Below are 22,048 nucleotides of genomic sequence, written 5' to 3'. Positions count from 1 at the left end.
TTCGGCGGAGCGGAGTGGGGCGGGCAGGAGAGAGGTGCGGGCTACCCGGAGCCCGAGGCCCCTGGACGGAAGAGGTCGCTGGGCACCCGGGTGGCCTCGCTTTGGGATTTCTTTTCTTTTCTTTTTTTTAATTTTTTAATTTTTTATTTATTTATGATAGTCACAGAGAGAGAGAGAGAGAGAGGCAGAGAGAGGCAGAGACACAGGCAGAGGGAGAAGCAGGCTCCATGCACTGGGAGCCCGATGTGGGATTCGATCCCGGGTCTCCAGGATCGCTCCCTGGGCCAAAGGCAGGTGCCAAACCGCTGCACCACCCAGGGATCTCCGCTTTGGGATTTCTGACTGTCCCACGTTTTCCCCATCTTGGAAATGGTACCACCAATCACCTCCTTGTGCAAGCCTATCCCCGACCTTCCCTCTTTCTATTTTCAGTCTAACTCCAAATCTGTCCAGTCTTCCTTCTAAGGATGCCGGAGTCCTTCATTTCTGGGGGCCGCTGCCTCCCTTCCGCTAGACCAGGTCTCCATCTTGTGACTGGACCCTGCAATAGCTTCCTAACCGGTTTCCCGGCCTCCGCAGTCTTGGACCAACAGAACAATGATCTTTCCCCTCCTTTGGTCAGTGCGTTGGACGCCCCAGGAGCTCCCCTTCCCCCCTTTATTCTTTGTTGCCTTCCCCACTAGACTGCTCTGCGAGGGCAGGGAACTTGTGCAATGTTGTATCCCAACACCTGATACAGTGATTCGATACACTTCTGTAGGATAAATATGAAAGTTTCCCTCCCATTCCCCTCTTGCCAGAGTTCTGTTCCCAAGCCAGGATGTTAGGCCTTAGAGTGGCCGTGGGTGAGGACACTCTGTCCCTCTGGCTATTTTGGCACTGATTTCCACCCCAAATGGGTGTTACCTGTCTCCTTCCTCTTGACCAATTTCTCTTCCGCTAATATAAGCCCCCAACTGAAGGCTGTTAGGCAGTCATGCATTTTACCGCAGGCCTTGAAGGTAGCCGGAGTATGGGCGCGGAGTATGGGTGCCTTCCCAGCACCTCTCAAGCCCTGTACGTGATCCTCTTAATAGTGCTGGTCAGGATGAGCTTGGTGTTTGGTAAGTGGCTCTAAAGGCCTCCTGGTCTGCTGGATAGAGAAACCCACAGACACCAGGTGTCTGGGTACATCTGCCCAGGATGGTCAGGTAAACCCAGGCAGGAGGAGAGGTGGGATGGATGGGCTTGGTGGGATAATGCCTAGGGACTGGTGATGGGCTGATGTTCACTCTGAGGGAGATTTCTTGGTATCACTCCAGGGCTGTCTCAATAGCAGTGACCTGATGGAGATACTGAAGGGACCCCATTCAAATGTGGGGCAGTGTAGAATAGGGAGCGTTCCGGGAACATGCTAAATGACAGAACCAGGATGGGATCCACAGAGTAGAACAAGCCTCAATTGAGCCTGATAATCTCTTCACTTGGCTGAAAAACAGGACTTATGTAGAAACAGGATTCAAAGTGTTTGTTCTCTATCTGCCTCACACCAAGTGCTCTGCTGGGCCTGGGGATTCAGTAACATGTGGTCTGGGCCTGGAACCAGAGAAGAGGGAGGTGTACAGACATGTGGTTGGGGAGGGCTTTGGTAGACAAAGTTTAATAGGAGTCTTTCCAGTGATAAGACCACCAAAGAAAGAATGTGGTGGTAGGTTGCTTGAAGTCTGCTGTTGGCACAAAGCATGGATTCCTCCTGTCCTGTGATGATGCGATCTTGTTTTCACTTCTGAACATTACAGATTAAGAAAGCATATTCAGAAGCAAGTCCATAGGAGTGGGGGGTCCCAGAGGAAGAACCAATCCTCACAGAACTGCCCAAAGCTGGAATGAGCTGCCCCTGCCTAACCTGTGAACGTAAAAGCTTACAGGGTGCTGGGCACACGTTAGTACCTCAAATATATTGAATGAGTGAATGAATTTTTTATTGAGTCCTTTATTAGCCCAGAATGGAGATTTTAACAAGGACTAAAGTCTCTGGTAGAGGATTAAGCCAGATGGTTTTTTTTTTTTAAAGATTTATTTATTCACAAGAGACACACAGACACTGAGGCAGAGACACAGAGGGAGCGGCAGACTCCATGCAGGGAGCCCAATGTGGGACTCGATCCCAGGATCACGCCCTGAGCCAGAGGCAGACATTCAATGCGGAGCCACCCTGGCATCCCAAGCTGGATGCTTTTAAAGAATTGGTGGTTTTATGGTTTTCTGAGATGGGAAGATGGAGGGAACAGTGGGGCGACGAGCCTGGAAACTAAGTGGGTTTGGAGTCAGTGTTTCTCTGTGTTCTAGGTAATTTTGATCCTGAATTCCCTCATCCAGTTCAGTTCCCCAAATACCTGCGCTGCTATCGATGCCTCTTGGAGACCAAGGAGTTGGGATGCCTTCTGGGATCTGACATCTGCCTCGCCCCACCTGGCAGCAGCTGCATGACTCTCCTCATAAAGAACAGTGAGCTGCTTGCCTTTGGCTCAGTCCATTACCAAATTGCATCTCGGCTGCACCTCACCTTGGGGGTCCTGCAACCCCTAGACTCTGTTCCATCATTGTTTCTCTTTCCTTACCTTCAGAGCCACTCACTCTCTGTCTCTGCTTCCAACCTCTTGTTCCTTCAGCCTGCAGCTGACTGGCTTCTGCCTTCCTGACAGCACGGAGCCTTGGTGGGGGGGACCCTTGTGATCACCAGGTCCCCCAGTCTGTCCTCAGGCTGCCTTCTCCCTGCCTGTCAGCCACCATTGCTACAGACAACTCTGCCTCGTCCACAGCTTTTTCCCAATCTCTTTCACTGGGTCTCGCCTTATTCTCCTTGACCCTTCAGGGTTCATGTTCGCCAGAGTCTGGGCCTTAGCTATCTTTCTGCTCGCTCTCCCCACAGGATTTGCTCTGCTTCCTCCTGAATTTGAATGTTAGGCCAAACTGTTATGTCGAATGGCCTCTGGACAGCTCCATTTCATTTTTTTTCTTTTTTTAAGATTTATTTATTTATTTACGATACACACACACACACACACACAGAGAGAGAGAGAGAGAGAGAGAGAGAGAGACAGAGAGAGAGAGGCAGAGACACAGACAGAGGGAGGAGCAGGCACCATGCAGGGAGCCTGATGCAGGACTCGATCCCGGGACTCCAGGATTGTGCCCTGGGCCAAAGGCAGGCGCCAAACCACTGAGCCACCCAGGGATCACCCCCCCCCCCTTTTCATTTTCAACTTGCTGAAAATTTACTACATTTCCCTGTTCCTCATGCCTGTTTTTTTTTTTTAATGATTTAATTTATTTATTCATGAAAGACCCACACAGAGAAAGAGGCAGAGACACAGGCAGAAGGAGAAGCAGGCTCCATGCAGGGAGCCCGACATGGGACTCGATCCTGGGTCTCCAGGATCATATCCTGGGCTGAAGGCGGCACTAAACTGCTGAGCCACCCGGGCTGCCCCCTCATGCCTGTTCTTCCACACAATCCCTCCTTTTTTCTTTTATTCATTCTTTTTTTTTTTTTTAAGTAGGCTCAACGCCAACTGCAGCTTGAACTCCCAACCTCTAGATCAAGAAGTCACATGCTCTAAGACTGAGCCAGCTGGGCACCCCTCCCTTACCCTTTTTAACAACCACAAACATGTATTATATGCGAGCACTGTTCTAAGCACTTACAGCCCTCTGAGGTAGGAATTGTTATTATCCCCATTTTATAGATGAGGAAACGGAAGCACAAAAGGTCAGTTACCTTGGCCAAGTCTCTTAAAAACTGAGTCACAATGTGTGGTGATCCCAGAGATGGTGCTCTCTTTCACTGCATGAAATTGCCTTCAAATCAAAACTCAAATCTTTTTATTATACTTTTAAAAAAGATTTTACGTATTTATTCATAAGGGGGGGGGGCAGAGACACAGGCAGAGGGAGAAGCAGGCTCCATGCAGGGAGCCTGCATGGGACTCGATCCCAGGTCTCCAGGATCACGTTCTGGGCTGCAGGCGGGGCCAAACCGCTGAGCCACCCAGGCTGCCCCTTCTCTTACTTTTGATCCATAAAATGATGACAAACACCATTTCTTTGCAATCTGACCACTGATAAATGTATCTCCCAACTTAGATGGTCCTGAAGTGCTGGTTCTCCCCCAGCAAGACCCTATTCAGCCCCCTCCAACCATCCAACCATTGAATGGCTCTTTCCCACCGACCTTCCACGGAATCCATTGCTGGTGACTCCCTGGCATTCCCTGCCCCCTCCGTTTCAGGAATCTGCCTTTTGGGGGTCCAGGGAAGGGTGTGGGAGCAGAGATGGTAAGTCCATGTGGAGTGAGGGGAAGGAGGGGTTTGAAGCTGTGCCCGGGAACTGGGACATCAGTTATCACTGGATGCTGCCATCCTTCCCCACAGGCAGCAGCGGTTCTGACATCATGGTGAGCGACTGCCGCCACAAGGAGCAGATGAGTGATTGTTCATATACCCGCTCTTCTCCAGTGTTTGGCTTCTGGATATTTTCTCGATGCTGCCTCCGGGAGTTCTGCAATAACCCTCAGAACAGAGTTTTCTACATTCCTTAGAATTTCTGCAAAGACTTTTGGAATAAAATCCTGCCAGTTGCCATCCATCTTCTTGATTTCCAGTTGGCTGGCACAGCCAGGACAACTTCCAGTCCTTTTTACGAGCCCTCCCTGCCTCTCTCAAGTTACTGGCCCCCAGCCCTGTCTCTTAGTTGACACCCCTCAACCTCCCCCACTCCCACTCTGCCCCTCCCCCAGAAGTCTGAGTTTTCCCTTCAAGTCCTCAGGGTCTGACAGCTTTTGTCCTCTTCTCCCACCTCTCAGCTGCTTCTTTGCCTGGCTTTGCCCCATCTCCCACCACAAGCCAGTCTCACCTCAAGTCCCCAGGTGTTCCTCCCAAATAAATTGGTGTACACTCTATGGCTTGTCTCTCTTCTGGTAGTGGTGGAGGCTGAGGTCCTGCCTGACTGCCCCACTGTGGCAGCAGGTAAAGGGCTCCTGCTCTGCTGAGCTCTGATCCTGCCTGGTCTCCACATCTTGGATTCAGTTCTAGGCGCAAAACAGTGAAAAGGAACTGGAAGCTCCGCACCGCAAAGGCAAAAAGGGCAGTGGGGTGAAACCCAGAGCTGTGTGAGGATTGGAGGGGAGGTCCACAGGAGGAAAACAGGGATGCTGGTGGGAGTGGAGCTGAGAGGCATGGGCCCAGGCAGAGGGTAGGGGAGGCATTCTGTGGAAGTCGCTAAGTCTAGTGGAGCCCAGGCCTGATCCTGGGCTCAGCTTCCCACTTCAACGGTGTGAGAAATTACTGCAGAACTTTGGGCCTTGGGCTCCTCAGCCTGAGACTGTCCTCCAGTTTGACTTGCTAGAGTTGTATAAACCCAGACTTCTTTCTACACTGAGGTCAGAGGTGATGAGGAAAGGTGCACCCAGGTTTTTGTACCTCCTAACTTCTTCCTGACCTTTCAAACTATATTGGCACTTCCTGCCAGAGCCATGAAGCTCTGTTAACATATGTACAGAATATTGTGTAAGTGCTTGCTGTAGGATGCCATTTGTATCAAATGCCAACCAAATTCCTCTAAGCAGCTATTACTCAGGACAACAGCAACCAGGCTGAGTTGGGAGAAGTGCCTGGGAAGACAGGATACACAAGGAAGCTCCGGGTGGTGATAAAGGCCTTTATACTGACGAGGACTGGTAACACAGCTGTGTGGTTTACAAAAACTCAAGTTATAGTATGTAGAAGCTTCTGTACGTTTTGCCAAAAAGGTTTAAAGATAGGCCACAGGGTCACCTTGCCTGGCTCAGTTGGCAGAGCACATCACTCTTGATCTTAGGGTTGTGAGTTCGAGCTCCATGTTGGGGATAGAGATTACTTTAAAAAGTAGTAGTAATAATAAATATGTACATATACAAATGCCACAATCTATATGTACCTTTTCCCCCAAGGCATGTATCTATTTTGGAGGCTCTAATTTTCACTTGTACACACGCTACATGCATTCTTTCAATCCTGAGGTACTATCCCTCCTTGACAGGTGACCAAAGTGAGGCAGAAACCAACTTGCCCAAGTGGCAGAGGAGCTGGGATTAGGCCTCCCAATCACAAAGCTGCACTACTTTTCATAAAAAGCACATCCCCAGCACTGAGTTAGAGATTCAGAATGGCAGGCACCTGGCTGCCCACAGCAGTGTGTTTACCAGCTGTATGGAAAAACTTAGGAATATTCATTATTGCTTTCTGTATGCTTGTGCTTTTTCTTTTTTTTTTAAAGATTTATTTATTCATAGAGAGAGAGAGAGAGAGAGAGAGAGAGAGAGAGAGAGGCAGAGACATAGGCAGAGGGAGAAGCAGGCTCCATGCAGGAAGCCTGACGTGGGACTCGATCCCGGGTCTCCAGGATCACACCCTGGGCTGCAGGTGGTGCTAAACCGCTGCGCCACCGGGGCTGCCCGTTTTTGCTTTTTCCAAAAATAAAATATTAAAATGAAAGATCTAACCACTGCAGCTCCATCTGTGTATCACTGAACAACATCCACCCTAACTCCTTACTGAGGGGGGGTTCTGGGTGCCAGGATCCTAAAAAGAACAGCAGGCAAGAAGCCAGGTCCCTCAGTACCAGGTAACTCAGATACCTGGGCCGTTTGCTCTGCTCCTGAATTTTCCTGATTTAAAAGCATTTTTCCTCCTCTCTTAGATGGAAAAGCCATCTAAGGGGTTTAACTTTCTAGGTTTTATAGGGCAAGTTTGTTTTCATTTTTGATTAAAGATTTTATTTTGAAGCAATCTCTACACCCAATGTGGGGCTTGAACTTAAAACTCCAAGATCGGCAGCCCTGGTGGCTCAGCGGTTTAGCCCTGCCTTCAGCCCAGGGTGTGATCCTGGAGACCCAGGATGGAGTCCCACGGATTTCCTACATGGAGCCTGCTTCTCCCTCTGCCTCTGTGTCTCTCATGAATAAATAAATACAATCTTTAAAAGAAAACAAAACAAAAAAAAGCCATCCAAAATCAAGAGTCACATGTTCTATTGACTGAACCAGTCAGGCAGCCCTGTGGGGTAAGTCAAAGGCTGAGAGAAGTCATAACCCTCATAGCTGAACAGACCTCTAGCTAAGTGGAAGGTGGGATGGATATAGGCTCTTTGGGAGCAAGCCATGAGGAAGCCACAAAGGCCAAGTGGAGTGGGTCAGGCTGCAGACGGTTTGATCCCCATGCCCAATCAACTTGAACTGGTCTATACTTGCCCATACCTGAGCCTGACCCCATAAACAGTGTGACACAGACTTAGCCCAGTCCATTTATTGTGGAGTTTGTGGAGAGCAAGCAGGAGATGTGGAGCAGAGCAGGGGGGACCCTCTCCTCTCCCCTGGCATCTATGGAAGCGGGTTTCAGGACTCAGTGATGCGGAGTGGGGCTGAGACCACGGACTGCAACGAGAGGAGAGAAGCAGGTGACCAGGGCAGGGAGGTGGGAGTAGACACAGTGAGGCAGGGACACCACAGTGCCTAGTAAAGAAACGTGCACATTAGTCTACCCTTCTTACTGCAAGTTCAGTCTGGGTCTCAAGGTAGGCATAGAATGTGATCTACAAACAGATCTGAACAGAGGCAGCAGGTGACCAGATTGGCAGAGGACTGGGAAGATGAGGGGCATGGCTGACTCCGGTGACCAGAAAGGGACCAGGAAGCCACTGTGCCTTCCCCAGGCCAGCCTGGGCAGACTCTGAACTCATTATTTTCTAGGAGGTGCAGCACCCCAGTTTCTGGGAAGAAAATGACACTAAAGCCAGAGACACTGAAAATACAGGGGAATGGAGACCAGAGAAATCACAGAGCAGAGAAAGTAGGTGTTCTAGGACAGCACAGGGGGCTGTGGTGTTAGGGGAGAGATGCTGTAATGGAGTGAAATCCACAAGGCTCAGGCATCAGGGCTTAGTCCAAGGAAGAACCAAAAGTCCCGAACTGTTGAGAGACAAATATATGTGACGCAGGTCAGCAATGGATAAGCTCAGATTCAGGGGCAGGGTGGCCAGGTTACCCAGGCATTCAGGCTCCCCCCCAGCATGGAAGCTGCGGAGGGGAAGCGAGAGGTTCAGGGCCCGGTAGAACCACTGGATCTGGGACTCAGAGAGGGGCAGGCCCCAGGTCCCAGCAGGGGGGTCAAGTGGGGAGCTGTGGAGCTGGGGGCTGGACCAGGAGTTGCAGTAATCATACTGGCAGCACTGGGCCTGGTACCAGTACTCCGGGAAGTAGGTATTGCGTTTTTCTTGGCAGCGGTAGGAATTATACTGTCCACAGCCTCGGATGAAGAAACGAATCTTGGTATCTGGAGAAGAGGGAACAGCTAATAACCCCCACTGTCTCCCACAGTCCCCAAACCTGATATACTCACCCTAGACTCTCCCAATCCCTCACCCAGACCTGACTTCCATCCCAGACTCCTTCAGAAGGGGTCAGAAAAACTGGCTCAGTGGAACCCCCAAAACCCCAGACTCCTCCTTCCGGGATCCTGCTGTCCTCTTCCTGTACCACAGGCCCTAAGCAGCCCTCATTTAGGAGAGGAAAGGAGACCCAGCCATGGGCTATCCCACCAGCAGCCCCTTCCCGGGGCTTGACTTACCATAGTAGATGGTGATCACCATGCACGGTGACGTGCTGCTGATGGTACACTTCTCTGAGCCTGAAATGCACCCTGTAGAAGGGTCTTCTAAGAGGCAGAGGTGGCAGGTCCGGACTTCAGGACCAGGAGCTGCAGAAGCAGAAGACAGGAGGGATGGGAGTGTTGGCTCATTCCAAGTTCTCTGCCTTGCAGGCAACCCGTGAACCAGGGCTACAACCCCACCCCTCTCAGGACTCAGTCACCCTTCTCTCCTTGCCCCTGGGCCCCCACTTACCTTTTCCCACTGCGAAGCCCACCATGACCAGCACACCTACAAGCATATGGACTTTCATGATGGAATTCTGGGGAGAAGGGCAGTCCCTGAGGGGCATTCTGAAACCCCACCTTCCTGTGACCATGCTCCTTGATCCTGAGCTGCAGAGTGGTTTTGATAGACAGTTTGAGCAGGAGCTGCTGCAGTGGCAGAGCTATATTCCTTGACTGGGGGAGGAAGTTATTAACTTGGCTGGAGGACAGTGCGTCCTCACCCACAAGCGTCGGGTTCCTGAACGTGGGAACAGTGGCCCAGACAAAGGACACCTGGGCCTTTATCCAGCTATTGTTGTCCCTCATGTCCTGAAAATATCTATTCCCACACCTCAAGGGTCCATGGATCAGCTTCTACCTCTGGTATCACCTGCTGTCCTCCCCATTCAATAAAACCAGTCCCTACAGTGCTGGGAAAAACTGGTACCTAGGATCTCCATTCTTCAGAGATGAGCATGTCTTAGCTCCCCCAGCAGGGGGCGAACAGACACCACCCAGCAGCAATTCTGAACCTCATTCTCTCTCCACCCCTTAAGAGTTCTGTTTGCCAGAACCAGGGCCCTGTAAAATAAAAACTGGAAGATTTTTGTTGTTGACTATACTCCTTACAGTACAAATATACAGCCATAGGTGGCCAAAAAAGAACAAATATGTCTCTAGTTTTTGAAATCTGATCTTCCCCTGGGTCTTTTCCTTGTGCCTTGCAATCTCCACATCTGATACTAGATATTCTGCTCTACTGCTAAGAATATCACCCAAATCCAGTGGGCACAAATCTGAATCTGTGCTGGTTTTCACGTTGAGGGTGGGCTGGGCCATGAGGGCCCTTGAAATGAAGCACAGCACTACCCTCCCGTCCCCCAACCCCAAGCACCAGCAGACCAGCTCATGGCCTTTTCTTCCACTTTATTTCATATTCCCACCACAATAATGACTCCTTTAATTTAAACTAAAAACCATAGAGGGTTCCTGAAAGGGTGGCAGCAAAGGATCGGAGATGTCAAAGACTGAGGGACAGGTAGAGTGGGGAATCAGCGAATCGTCTTGACTGGGCTCTTGAAGTTGCTGGCGGCCTGGAGCTGCAGCTGGTAGGCCATTGGATGGATCTTGAAACCGTAGAGCCTGGGCAGGGGCAGAGGTCAGAGAGGCAGCAAGGTGAGCCCTACCCTGGCCCTGTCAGCAGCCTGTATTTCCACCTCCCCACCTCAGCTTCTCCATGAGTCTGCTCAGTGCTTAAGGACAGTGGCTCCCAAACATCTTCCCTCTAGAATACTAGGAAATATACCTTCAACAACCATTAAATCTCAAATTCTAGCCTACTTTAAACACACATACATACACACATGTAATTGCATCTATGTGTGTGCGCATATTCATACTTGTTTCAATATGATACCAAACTGCGCTTCTAAACTACTTTCTCCTGGCAAAACGTTGAGCACCCAAGATGATGACAAGAACAGTTATCATTTGAATGGTGACTTCAAGTGCCAATATGATTCGAAGCACCTCACTACTTAAATGTGCCCTGTCAGTCAAGTACTGTCATCACTCCCGTTTCATGGATAAGGGAACTGAGGCACAGGCAGGCAAACACCTTCCCCAAGGTCACTCGCTCTGGGAGAAGCAAACCTCAAGAAAGGACCATGCCCTGTCCTCCCTTCTCTCTGGGGAATCCCAAACCTTTCCTTTGACCCTGGGTAACTCTATCCCTGCTCCCCACCTGGGCACAAACTGGTTCGCGGGCCGCTTGGGCCGGTACTCGGGGTGCACCATGAAGAGCATGTGAGGGAAACCGGTGCCGAAGTAGGCGCCATCCGTGTGATGGTGCCTCGATGACTTGGGTGTGTACACGTCCATGCACTTGGGGCAGTAGAGCTTCACCATGGCCTCACCTGGGATGTCCGAAAGGCCTGGGAGACAGCTAGACTCAGCAGGCCAGGCACCCCCGAGCCTGCCCCACCACCCTCCCAGACTCAGGCTCAGACTTGCTGAGCCCCATCTCCTTCCCAGAGGACTGGCCATTTCATGAGGCCTCCTTTCCCTTCTCCAACACTCACCGATGGGAAGCATTGGCTGGTTCTCACAGTACACACGGGGACAGTAGCCAAAGTCTCCCTGCTGGTACTTTTCCAACTGAGGTGAATAAAATGAAAGGGGCCGGTGGGTAGGTATGAAAAGAAGAGGCAATCCCCTCCTCAGTCCAACCCACATTGCTCTGTCCTCCACTCCTGCCTCCTTCCGTCCAGATGCCCCTTTTAAGCTGGCCAGATGGGCCCTCCTACTCCCTTGCTTCCTTTTCTCCAGGTAGGCAAGTTACAGACCATCAGAGCCATTTGCTGTTTGTTCCCGGAGGAAGAGGCAGACTGCAAAAAATTCCTGTCCAAGGTCACATCTCCCTCCCCGAAAATACCTCAGTCAGCACAACCCCAATTAGGATTTAATTCCCAGGCCCAGGTTCTGGGGTTCTTCCCCCTCCTTTTTTTTTCTTAAAGATTTTGTTTATTCACGAGAGACAGAAAGAGAGACAGACATAGGCAACAGAAGAGGCAGGTTCCCTGTGGGGAGCCCAATGCGGGACTCAATCCCAGGACCCCAGGATCACAACCTGAGCCGAAGGCAGACGCTCAGCCTCTGAGCCACCCAGGCGCCCTCTTCCCCTCTTCTTAGCTACAATCTGTGACAAGTTTGAAAACGTGACTCCTTGCTGCAAGAACCTGTTTCCCTTACTACCTCAGAGGAGTCAAGTGGGAGCAGAGAGGCCTCACCATCTGGGCGATGCCACGGTTGGTGAGGATATAGCGGGCGTGGATCAATCCATAAAGCATCTCGGCTGCCTGCTCAATCAGGTCGCTCTGGTTGGGGTTGTCTTCCAGCTCTTCATCTGAAACATGGCCGCAGCCAATTGCAATCACTTGTCTTACAGCTTTCTTAGGTGCCCCATCCACCTCCAGGGGCTGCTGGCTACTCATCTTTACGCCACCCATCACCTGGGCATTTGACCCAGAAACCTGGGCCTCTGGCCCTTCCACCCACCCAAGGCAGCTCTGCCCTCTCTCTACACCTCTTCAGCCTTTACTCTCTTCTCTCCCTCCCAACTCTCTCAACACATAAATGAAAAAGATCAACACAGAAGCTGGAACTCTAGACTGAAAGGCGCAAGGCAAGACAGGTAAGCAGGAAATGAGATCCATAAGGAAACTAACATTAAGGGAGAGAGCCAAGTTACAGGATCGGAGTGTAGAATCAGGCTGTTTATGTCACAAATCCAGGCAAAAGTCAGATGAGGGAGCAAAATAAAGTACAAAACTTAGGAAAAAGGCAATCAGAGAACCAAAAGGAAATTTAGAAATTCAAGAAGCAGATCAACAGGAATTTGGGAGAAAAAAGAAAAACCACACACACACACACACACAGACAACCCTGAAGATGCCTCACCAGGCTCCAGGTCCAAGATCATGTCTAGAGCTTGTCGATAGTGAGGCACCTGCTCATTGAGTCCAGTGAGATTGAATTTATCCTGGATGTAGTCTTCATCCACCTGTCAGGATGTGGAAGTCAAGAAGAAACCCATAGCAGAATCCTCAGCTTTGATCTGGGCACATTGCTCTAATTGGTGCCTTGTTCCCAACACAACTGCTTCTGTTTTCCCTAATTCCCCACACCAACTCAGCAGAAGTCCTTGAGTCTCTCTCCCCAGTTCACATACACTGCCTTCCCATAAAAGCTCTGGCTTTTCTTTCCTAAGGATAAGCAGCTACAACAATCTCTTCCTTAACGAGACACTCCTTTTAAAATCCCTGTTCCTATTCTTGATCCCATCTCTACAGACCAGTTTTGTCCTCTCCTTACAGGCAACTAGAACTCTAAGAAAAGCAGGGACTAAACAGCTTGGGTCCTGTGGACAGTTATAATCCATTATATCATTAGCACAAAACTTTGCCTGTTACAAAACACTTTCATAAACGGCATTTTAATCCTAATAGGCTCCCAAATTAAGCACTACTAGTACAAGCCTAGCAATAATAATAATAATAACAGTAGTAGTAGTAATAAAGTTGACTTTTCCAATATTACACCGCTGGACGGTAACAGGCTTGGGATGGGCAAGTCTTGCCACTTCACAAATTAGTGAGGGGAGTTACTGAAGGGACTCTTCCTTGACAGGAAAAAGTTTCTATGACAGCCTGTAAGAGAAGTAGAAGCTAAATATGTGGAAAAACATACAGCCAAACTTTGTGCGGACATAGCTGGGAGATTGAGAACTCACTTCACAAAAGAATTCATTGCCACGGAGCCCACAGAACCAGGATATCCAAGACACCTCCTCTGAGCTGCTCATCTTCACGTCAGCTGGGGAAAAAAAAAAAAAAGAGGGTAAAAAAACAGGAGGGTAAACAAAGTCCAAGCTCTCCCACCCTGCCTCTGGTACCTTCCCTCCTCCCCACTCTGCTCCCCGACCATGGAAGAATTTGGAGCCCCCTTTTCTTAAAGGATCCTAGACCCTGGCGCACCTCCCTCCAATTCCTTACTCACTAGAGGCTCTTTGGAGTCCCACCACTTCTGAAGAACCGACAGGTCTTGGCCCACCCGTCCTACCCACATCCCTAACAATCCCGAAAACCAGCAGCCTCTCCTCTTTACATCAAGTCCCTCTCTCGCAGGGCTCTCGGCTCGAGATCCCTACCCCGCAGGTCTCTGCATGTCCCCGACACCTTTCCCAAGGGTTCCGAAGTTTATCCTTTCCAAGCAAAAGCCAGGACCCTTTCCCCTCACGACCTGGAGGTGGCTCTGAGTCCCTCTCACAGGAGTCCCCACACCCCGCCTCTCAGGCCAACCCTCCCTCCCCCGGTGCCGGACCCGGTCACTTCCTTCCCCACCCCCACACCAACGCGCGGAGACCCCATGTGCCGCGCCTAAGGACGGGAGACTCGACGCGGCAACGACCTCAGACTCACCGGCTGGGCGGGGACCGGGACCGGGACCGGGGTGGGGGGAGGGGAGTTGCTGCCTCCAAAGAACCGCGACGGCTACAGCACAGGCCGCGGACCCGACCGCGGCAGGCGAAGTAGCGAAGGGGGTGGGGGCGGTGTGTGTGGAAATTGGGGAGGGTGGGGAGAGGGCAACGCGCAAGCGCCAAGGGTCGGGCGCCGCAGTGAACGCCGGGAAATGGAGTCCCAGGTAAAGAGAAACTGGCGAAGCGAAGAACAGGCGAACTACGAATCCCAGGATGACCCACGAACGACCCTGGCGTCGCGAGGCCCAGGAACAAGACGCTCGGGGGTGGGGAGCAGCGGGATACCACCGGAAGCGGAAGCGCAGTACCCCGTTCTGGGCCAGGGAGTATGGGAAATAGAGTCGTAGGGTCGCGCAACTGAGGGGCCGAGAGGGGGCGGGGAAGGAACGGGGCTGGAGGGCTGGATTCCTGCAACTCCCCTCACACAGCGAGGCTCTGCCCCAGGTGTTTGCCGGCAGCCCAGGGTGCTGACCTCGTCCCCGACTACCCCACCGGGTCCTTGTTGCCTGTGGAGCCTCTCGCCAGAGTCAGGCCCGCCACTGGAGGCCCCACCCGGGCCGGTGCTTCACCCCGGGGTCTAGTCTCCTCAGGCGGGAGGTGAGGCCGGGCTCCTTGCTTGCGGGACGTGGGAAGAGTGGGCTGGGCTGAGGTGAGCGGTGTGAGAATTGGGACGGCCCGTGCGCTAACCTGAAGTGGCGCCAGCCATTCTGCTGCTCGTCCCCTTGCACTTTTCCATCTCCTCTCAGAGCTTGAATGGGGCCTTCTGCTGCGGGCACTAAGTGTGACCTTCTAACCCTGCTCAGAATAATGGTGAGGGGTGGCGTGACGTTATTTCACTTCACGGCTTCGGGGCATTCCACAGGTTTCCTCCCGCCTTCTCAGAGTCCTTCTTAACTGGGTGGTTTCGCAGGTCCAAAAACTGCGCTCGAGTGGGGGGCCACGTTCGGGGAGGCGAAGGGCATTGTGGGGCGTTATGTAGAAGTAGGACCCCAACCGACAGAGCCTCTGTCCTCGCGCTGCCTGGGCACGTGGCATCCTGGAGGGTCCCACCGTGGGAAGGCTCAGCCTGGCGCTTCGCACACGCTCGCACCCTCAAGTTCTGCTTTGTGGTGGTTGATTTTTTTTTTCAGTCACACGTGTGTGTCTGGGTCGTGCGGCTATTGGACTGGCAGCACCTTTGCTTAGATAAAATTTTTGCGGTACAGAGACCCTCTGGGGTCTCCACAGAGACTGGAGTTTCTCCCCCAAATCTGCTTCTTGCATCCGGAGAAGGTTAAAAGTCAGTTTTTGTTGGGAAAGACGCTACCCTGACATAGGATCAAGGAAGATTTAAAGGGCTAGGCTGATTGTTTTCTTAACTGCACGTCTTACCTGGTGATCAAGTAGTTTGAGAGAGAAGCTGTTTTTACTTATTGGTGAGGATAGGGATGGGCCTCTGCGCAATTCTCATTAAATCTTTGTTAAGTTAACCTTTACGAGGGATATGGGCTGTTATTGTATGGCTCCCTGTTTTTCCACATGACCTATGGTCCTTAGGCCCTGTAGGGGCCTAGGTTGTGGGGTCACTTAGAGTATAAGAGGGGTTTTTGACTTGGAAAAGGCTACTTTTCCTCATCCCAGCAGATCTGTGCAGGTGGTTCTGGTCAGTGCAGAGCCACCAAGGGATTGGCTTGCTTGTCTCATACTCCCTTTAACTAGTCTCATTGTCTCAGTTCTCCCAAAAGCCATGTCCAGGCCCTCCCTCATCACCTTCACCCCGGCCACCAACCCCAGTGACCTCTGGAAAGATGGGCAGCAGCAGTCACAGCCTGAAGAGCTGGAGCCCACCCTGAATGGGGCTGCAGCCCGGGCTTTCTATGAGGCCCTGATTGCAGAAGAGAGCAGCATCCCTGAATCCCAGAGATCTCAGCCTGAACCTGCCAGGAAAAGAAAGAGGAAGAAGAGAAGAATGATGGGGGAAGCTGCTGTAGGAGCCTCAGCAGGACATGGACAAAGGAGATCTCTTGAGGCAGAGGACAAGATGACCCATTGGATACTGAGGGCAGCCCAGGAGGGTGACCTAGCAGAACTAAGAAGGCTATTGGATCCCCACGAGGCAGGGGGAGCGGGGGGCAATATCAATGCTCGGGATGCCTTCTGGTGGACCCCCCTGATGTGTGCTGCTCGAGCAGGCCAGGGGGCTGCTGTGCGCTATCTCCTGGGCCGTGGAGCTGCCTGGGTGGGTGTCTGTGAGCTGGGTGGCAAGGATGCTGCTCAGCTGGCCGAAGAAGCGGGTTTTCCTGAGGTGGCGCGCATGGTCCGAGAGAGCCACGGAGAGACGAGGAATCCAGAGAACCGGTGAGAGGAAGCCTTAACCCATGCCCATCTTTCAGTGTGTTCTGCCCTTCCTAGTCCCTCCATGCCAGAGGCTCCGGAAAAGACTCGAAGGTTCTCTCCCTGATCCCCAGTGTAGGTTGATATGGCAGTGGAATCGAGTAGTAGTAAATGTGAGCTCCCTGTTTTTTGTGTTTTTTTTTTTTTTTTTAAGATTTTTATTTATTTATTCATGAGAGACACAGAGAGAGAGAGAGAGAGAGAGGCAGAGGGAGAAGCAGGCTCCCTGCAGGGAGCCCAATGTGGAACTCATCCAAGGTCTCCAGGATCGCGCCCTGGGCCAAAGGCAGGCGCTCAACCGCTGAGCCACCCAGGTGTCCCAGCTCCCTGGGTTTAAATTCTGAATTTACTTACTTGGTCAAGCAACCTAATTTTTATGTGCCTCATTTTCCTTATCTGAGAAATGGGGGATAACGACCACCTATGTTAAAGAATTGTGAGGATTTAATGGGTCAATATATGTAAAGTGTTAGGATGACGGTTTACCATATATATATATATATATATATATATATATATATATGGCATTAACTATATATATATAGGGGATCCCTGGGTGGCGCAGTGGTTTGGCGCCTGCCTTTGGCCCAGGGCGCAATCCTGGAGACCCGGGATCGGATCCCACATCGGGCTCCCGGTGCATGGAGCCTGCTTATGTCTCTGCCTCTCTCTCTCTCTCTCTCTCTCTCTCTGACTATCATAAATTAAAAAAAAATTAAAAAAATTATATATATATAAATTGTAGTTGTTATTATGCCTTGCCCAAGATCTTGTGAAGCCTGGTTGCTATTTCTTCTAACTGTTCCCCCTCTGGGTCCCTCATTGCTAAGTGGGTTGGAAGGCAATTTGTTTCTTAGTAGAAAGGCTAGAAGGACTTCCCACCTTGCCACCCCGCTCTGCCTCCCTCCCTCCACTCCCTCCACTCTTCCCCTGCCCTCATCTCTTTCTCTTTTTCCCCTACAGGTCCCAATCCCCTTCCTTCCAGTACTGCGAGACCTGCGATGCTCACTTCCAAGACTCTAATCATTGGACATCCACTGCTCACCTGCTGTCACTGCCTCGTGATCTCAGGTCCCCCAACCTGCCCCTTGGGGTGCCCACCTCCAGCCCAGGCTTTAAGCTGCTGCTGAGGGGAGGCTGGGAGCCTGGAATGGGGCTGGGACCCCGGGGTGAGGGCCGCACCAACCCCATCCCCACTGTCCTCAAGAGGGACCAGGAAGGATTAGGCTACAGATCGGTGCCCCAACCCCGAGTCACACACTTCCTGGCCCGAGATACTCGGGCCATAGCTGGGAGGGAGAGAGCCCCTCGGGTGACCACACTGAGCTGGAGAGAGAAGAGAAGGCAGGAGGAGAAAGACAGGGCCTGGGAGTGGGATCTGAGGACATACATGAACCTTGAGTTCTGACCTTGGTAAGGTCTGATCCTGATCTATTGCTGAAGTCTGAACTTGGACCTAGGCACTTTAGCTTTTACTTCTGGGGGTCTGTCCAGGTTCCAAACACTCAGATTGTAGTCAGTGGGCTCTGCCTTTGGGAGAGAGGAGCTGAGAGCTGAAAAATAAATCCAATTTCTTCTTTTGTGTTTTATTCACTTTTCTGGAAGCTATTGTGTGAAGGCCAAACAAGTCTGGGGGCCACATGCAAGTCCTACCTGAGCCAGAAGGGGTAGCCCTTTCTGGTGGCAGGATAGGGTCACCTACCTGCCCATCTGGTTCACTTCCAGGTCCTAGCCCCAGCCTGGAATGCCCCCAGCTATTCTTTCAATCCCCTGAACCAGGAATTGCCCAAGCTCTATGCCAGGCTTGCCTGCACCAGTAGGTGTCCCCTGACCACTCCAGCCAATTCAATCACTGTTTTATTTTTTTCAATTACTGACTTTAAAAAAAAAAAAAAAAGATTGTATTTATTCATGAGAGATGCAGAGAGACAGGGAGAGGGAGAAGCAGGCTCCCTGCAGGGAGCCGGATGTAGGACTCCATCCTGGGACCCCGGGGTCATGCCCTCAGCCAAAGGTAGATGCTCAACCACTGAGCCACCAGGTGTCCTTTTTTTTTTTTTTTATTTTATAAATTAATTTTTATTGGTGTTCAATTTACCAACATACAGAATAACACCCAGTGCTCATCCCGTCAAGTGTCCCCCTCCGTGCCCGTCACCCATTCACCCCCATCCCCCGCCCTCCTCCCCTTCCACCACCCCTAGTTCATTTCCCAGAGTTAGAAGTCTTTATGTTCTGTGTCCCTTTCTGATATCTCCCACACATTTCTTCTCCCTTCCCAGGTGTCCTTTTGATTACTGATTTTTTTTTTTTTAAAGATTCTATTTATTTATTCATGAGAGACACAGAGAGAGAGGCAGAGACACAGGCAGAGGGAGAAGCAAGCTCCACGCCAGGAGCCCGACGTGGGACTCGATCCCAGGTCTCCAGGATCACGCCCTGGGCCAAAGGCAGGCGCCAAACCGCTGCGCCACCCAGGGATCCCCTGATTACTGATTTTAAACAAGTTCAGATACTATGTGCTAAGTGGTGTGAGACATAGTCCCAAACTTCTAATTGCTCACAGCTGGGGGAGGCAGCTATGTGATCAAATACACAATGCATAGTGAGGGGAAGCTTGGGAAAGCTCTCAGAGGTGATGAGAGTAGGCAGGGTCTTGCAGGAAGAGGCCAATGAGCTGGGAGGGCCTAGGAATTATCCAGCCTCAATGGTGTTAGCTGAACTAGAGCCAGAACTCTGGCCTCCCAAATGTAACCTTTAAATCAAGGTTCACTTTATTACCTGAAAACTCTGGAGGTAGGAAGCACATTATTTGTCTATACTTGTCTCCTCCGCCCTCCTGCTGCTCATACCAGGTTCCTGGCTGAAGGAGAGCTTAACTGTTGTCCGACTGACCCCGGGAAGTAGAATCGGCCTGGAGGGGTCTGGAAGATCAACACGGGTACCAGAGAAGCAGCTTGCTTTTCCGGAAAAGACTTTCATGAAGCCATGGCCATGAAAAGCCGGCGTTAGGGGGGGCGGGGGGGGCAGGGAAGAACCAAGGGGCAGGGAAACACTGGCGGCCCAGGGGCCCTCGGGCAGTGAAAACTGACCGCCAGGTTTCCCCTCCTGCCGGGGCCGGCCAAATCTCAGCCGGCACCCCGCAGAGCGGCGCGTACAAACGCTAGGGGGGCGCGGGGCGGGGTGTGTGTGTGTGTGTGTGTGGATCTGCAGGGCCCGCCCCGCGAGCTGCAGGCTCCGCCCCCGTCTGTCCCTCCAGCCTTGGTGCAGCTGCTTCCGGGCTTTGCGGCTCCAGGCGGCCTGGGGAGGCCGCGGCCCGGGAGGGGTCGCAGTGCACAGTGCCCGGACGCCTAGGTACCCCGGCAGGCCCGCGCTTGGCCTCGCGACGACGATTTCCCGAGACACCTCTGGCCTGACCTTGTGGAGGCTGCGTCTCAGCTGCCGGTCGGGCCGCTGTGTAGGATTCATAACCCTCTGAAGCAAGGGAAGAACGCTGCTGGCTGGAGTTTGCTCAACACCTCTCTCCTAACCCCCAATAGGAGATTGATTGCCTGTTGTTGAGCTCCCTTAGGTCAGCAGTTCAGGACTCTCCAGATTGGGATTACCTGAGACCCAGGGCCACCTTCCTTCCTTCCTTCCCTTTTGGATGGAGTACCGCCTCCCCAGTTTCTGGGGCACCTTGGGGCGTGGCCTTGGTGAGTGAAACTTGGGGTGCTGCCTGCAGGAAAGGAAACCCAGAAACCCAGGGAGAACACCGTGGGGGTGACCCAGGCCTTGTCAGGTCCTGGGATTCTTGTCCTGGATCTTGGGTGTGGGGTGGTAGTAGTGGTGGTGAACGAATTTGGATGTGCCTCTCTTCTTTACCTCAAAATTGAAAAGGAAACAAGCCGCTTTCCACACTTGAGGCTGCACAGCATCCCGAGAAGTGGAGAGCCACTTCTGAGTTCAGAGTAGAACTCACGAAACAGATAACAGTAATTCTGAGCTGGAACAGACTGGCTTCAGAGGAGACACTCAGGCCCCAAACCTGAAAATCTAAGCGGTGCCAGGAAGCAGCCCCAGAATCTAGGGACTCACTACACATCCCAACCATGTTCCTGCGACGGCTTGGTGGTTGGCTACCTCGCCCCTGGGGCCACCGGAAACCAACGAAGCCTGACCTGCCTACCCCAGAACTCAGACGAATGGATAGCTCCTCTGAGAATTCAGGGAGTGACTGGGATAGTGCTCCAGAAACCATGGGAGATGTGGGGCCTCCCAAGACCAAGGACACAGGGGCACGGAGGAGCTCTGGGGCTGCTCCAGAACCAAGCAGGGAGTCCCGAGATGAGCAACTGGGGAGCAACAGAATGGATTCCTTCAAGTGGAACAAGACTGCTTCTAACACTCAAGAGTCTGGGAGACTGGAGGCTGGAGGGACCATTCCCAAACTGGGCTGGGATCCTGTGGACTCAAGTGGCACCAGACTTGGAGTGTCCCCTGAAGAGGTACTGAGCCCCCCTGGGCCTGAAGCCCCAGTGGAGAAGCCAGGGCGGCGTCAGAAGCTGCTGGGCTGGCTGCGGGGGGATCCAGGTGGAAGAACAGGGGCTCCCTTGCAGTACCTGGGGAGCCCAGAGGAGAGTCTGCAGATATCAACCAACCTGACTCTGCATCTGTTGGAGCTGCTTGCCTCAGCCCTGCTGGGGCTGTGCTCACGCCCTCTGAGAGCAGCTTTGGACGCGTTGGGCCTGCGTGGACCGCTGGGCCTCTGGCTGCATGGGCTACTATCCTTCCTGGCTGCCCTGCATGGGCTCCATGCTGTGTTGAGCCTACTTACTGCTCACCCTCTGCACTTTGCCTGCCTCTTTGGTCTCCTACAGGCCCTGGTGCTGGCAGTCAGCCTCCGGGAGCCCAGTGGGGAGGAGGAGGCCACTGACTTGGAAGATGAGAAGTTGGAGAGGGAGGGTGAGGAATAGAGGAGACCCAGGAGAGGGGTTATGCCTGCAGGATAGGGTGTGACCTAGTGACCCAACCCTAAGTGGGGTGGGAGAAAGAGTAGGTGTAGGAGAGTGGGGGCCATGACCCAGATTGTAAGCATAGGGACCTCAGGAATGGGGAAGAAACCCCAGAGTATGAGGGCATGGCCTTCCTTCACACACAGGAGAGTAGAGCTATTTAGGGCATCTGTTTATGTACAATGGGGATAAGGCCCTTGAATTCACCAGCTGTTGTTACTTCTTGCTTTTACATTTCTCCCATTTCGTTTATTCTTTCCACCTTTACTTTTTAAAAGAAAAAAAAAAGCATAGTGGTGAAAAATAAAGACTAAAGAGTCATCTTTACCTTTCAAAACTACCCAGAGGTGGAGACCAGAAGCAGGACAGAAAGGCTTCTGACTAGGGTAAGAGGGTGGTTGGAGACCCAAGGGATCCCTTGGATCCTAGGATCTAAGCCATCTAGGGAAGAATGGGACTGAGGCAGGTGGGTTAAGGGGTGTGGATAGGGGCCTACAGTGATTAGGAGCCTGCAGGAAGGATCTGGATCTTCCCAGGAGATCCAGTGGGGATGGTGCAGGTCGTATAGGCAGGAGGACCGATTCAGAGGGGTTGGCAGTTCAGACAGGCAGTATGGGGAAGAACTGGAGCTTGGAGTTCCCACTCTGGGACTAGGTGTTTGCACAGTCAGCAATAAATGTGTCACATCAAATCCTAAATATACCACTACAAAGAGA

At 52.0% G+C, this 22,048-nt stretch overlaps 5 protein-coding genes across 6 annotated transcripts; 3 read left to right on the top strand and 2 right to left on the bottom strand.

Annotated features, from left to right (window-relative positions):
• The first annotated feature begins 976 nt into the window (after nucleotides 1-976).
• On the top strand, nucleotides 977-6,933 carry LY6G5C (lymphocyte antigen 6 family member G5C). Its single transcript, XM_055330553.1, is given in 3 exon segments — nucleotides 977-1,127; nucleotides 2,329-2,491; nucleotides 4,420-6,933. Coding segments are annotated over 3 exon segments (474 nt in total). The 3' UTR covers nucleotides 4,580-6,933.
• A 374-nt stretch (nucleotides 6,934-7,307) lies between these two features.
• On the bottom strand, nucleotides 7,308-9,690 carry LY6G5B (lymphocyte antigen 6 family member G5B). The gene is made up of 3 exons (XM_055330550.1): nucleotides 8,917-9,690; nucleotides 8,643-8,771; nucleotides 7,308-8,348 (listed from the first exon to the last, which is right to left on the bottom strand). Exons 1-3 carry the CDS (start codon nucleotides 9,038-9,040, stop codon nucleotides 7,948-7,950), a joined length of 654 nt encoding a protein of 217 aa, XP_055186525.1. The 5' UTR covers nucleotides 9,041-9,690; the 3' UTR covers nucleotides 7,308-7,947.
• A 147-nt stretch (nucleotides 9,691-9,837) lies between these two features.
• On the bottom strand, nucleotides 9,838-14,043 carry CSNK2B (casein kinase 2 beta). 2 transcript variants are annotated; one of them, XM_055330551.1, is made up of 7 exons: nucleotides 13,907-14,043; nucleotides 13,219-13,301; nucleotides 12,387-12,489; nucleotides 11,717-11,832; nucleotides 11,009-11,084; nucleotides 10,672-10,861; nucleotides 9,838-10,070 (listed from the first exon to the last, which is right to left on the bottom strand). In XM_055330551.1, exons 2-7 carry the CDS (start codon nucleotides 13,288-13,290, stop codon nucleotides 9,980-9,982), a joined length of 648 nt encoding a protein of 215 aa, XP_055186526.1. In that variant the 5' UTR covers nucleotides 13,291-13,301; nucleotides 13,907-14,043; the 3' UTR covers nucleotides 9,838-9,979. The 2 variants fall into 2 exon arrangements, with proteins under 2 accessions (XP_055186526.1, XP_055186527.1); XM_055330552.1 differs by lacking the exon at nucleotides 13,907-14,043 and adding an exon at nucleotides 13,636-13,760.
• Nucleotides 14,044-14,273: 230 nt separating this feature from the next.
• GPANK1 (G-patch domain and ankyrin repeats 1) lies at nucleotides 14,274-17,927 on the top strand. The gene is made up of 3 exons (XM_055329502.1): nucleotides 14,274-14,562; nucleotides 15,678-16,302; nucleotides 17,302-17,927. The coding sequence occupies exons 2-3, from the start codon at nucleotides 15,692-15,694 to the stop codon at nucleotides 17,744-17,746; spliced, it is 1,056 nt and encodes a 351-aa protein (XP_055185477.1). The 5' UTR covers nucleotides 14,274-14,562; nucleotides 15,678-15,691; the 3' UTR covers nucleotides 17,747-17,927.
• A 1,472-nt stretch (nucleotides 17,928-19,399) lies between these two features.
• Nucleotides 19,400-22,048, top strand: CUNH6orf47 (chromosome unknown C6orf47 homolog). Its single transcript, XM_055329915.1, has 2 exons — nucleotides 19,400-20,033; nucleotides 20,218-22,048. The coding sequence occupies exon 2, from the start codon at nucleotides 20,430-20,432 to the stop codon at nucleotides 21,291-21,293; it is 864 nt and encodes a 287-aa protein (XP_055185890.1). The 5' UTR covers nucleotides 19,400-20,033; nucleotides 20,218-20,429; the 3' UTR covers nucleotides 21,294-22,048.

Source organism: Nyctereutes procyonoides, unplaced genomic scaffold (genome assembly GCF_905146905.1).
Source record: "Nyctereutes procyonoides isolate TBG_1078 unplaced genomic scaffold, NYPRO_anot_genome, whole genome shotgun sequence".
NCBI classification, from domain to species: domain Eukaryota; kingdom Metazoa; phylum Chordata; class Mammalia; order Carnivora; family Canidae; genus Nyctereutes; species Nyctereutes procyonoides.
This window is presented reverse-complemented; position numbering and strand designations above follow the sequence as displayed.

Coding starts and splice junctions, on each gene's coding strand:
- CSNK2B (XM_055330551.1), bottom strand. CDS start 13,290: ATGAGCAGCTCAGAGGAGGTGTCTTGGATATCCTGGTTCTGTGGGCTC. Junction 11,833..12,386: donor GATCTTGGACCTGGAGCCTG/GTGAGGCATCTT, acceptor GCCATGTTTCAG/ATGAAGAGCTGGAAGACAAC. Junction 11,085..11,716: donor ACCGTGGCATCGCCCAGATG/GTGAGGCCTCTC, acceptor TATTCACCTCAG/TTGGAAAAGTACCAGCAGGG.
- GPANK1 (XM_055329502.1), top strand. CDS start 15,692: ATGTCCAGGCCCTCCCTCATCACCTTCACCCCGGCCACCAACCCCAGT. Junction 16,303..17,301: donor ACGAGGAATCCAGAGAACCG/GTGAGAGGAAGC, acceptor TTTCCCCTACAG/GTCCCAATCCCCTTCCTTCC.
- LY6G5B (XM_055330550.1), bottom strand. CDS start 9,040: ATGGTCACAGGAAGGTGGGGTTTCAGAATGCCCCTCAGGGACTGCCCT. Junction 8,772..8,916: donor GGGCTTCGCAGTGGGAAAAG/GTAAGTGGGGGC, acceptor CTGCTTCTGCAG/CTCCTGGTCCTGAAGTCCGG. Junction 8,349..8,642: donor GGTGATCACCATCTACTATG/GTAAGTCAAGCC, acceptor CCTCTTCTCCAG/ATACCAAGATTCGTTTCTTC.
- CUNH6orf47 (XM_055329915.1), top strand. CDS start 20,430: ATGTTCCTGCGACGGCTTGGTGGTTGGCTACCTCGCCCCTGGGGCCAC.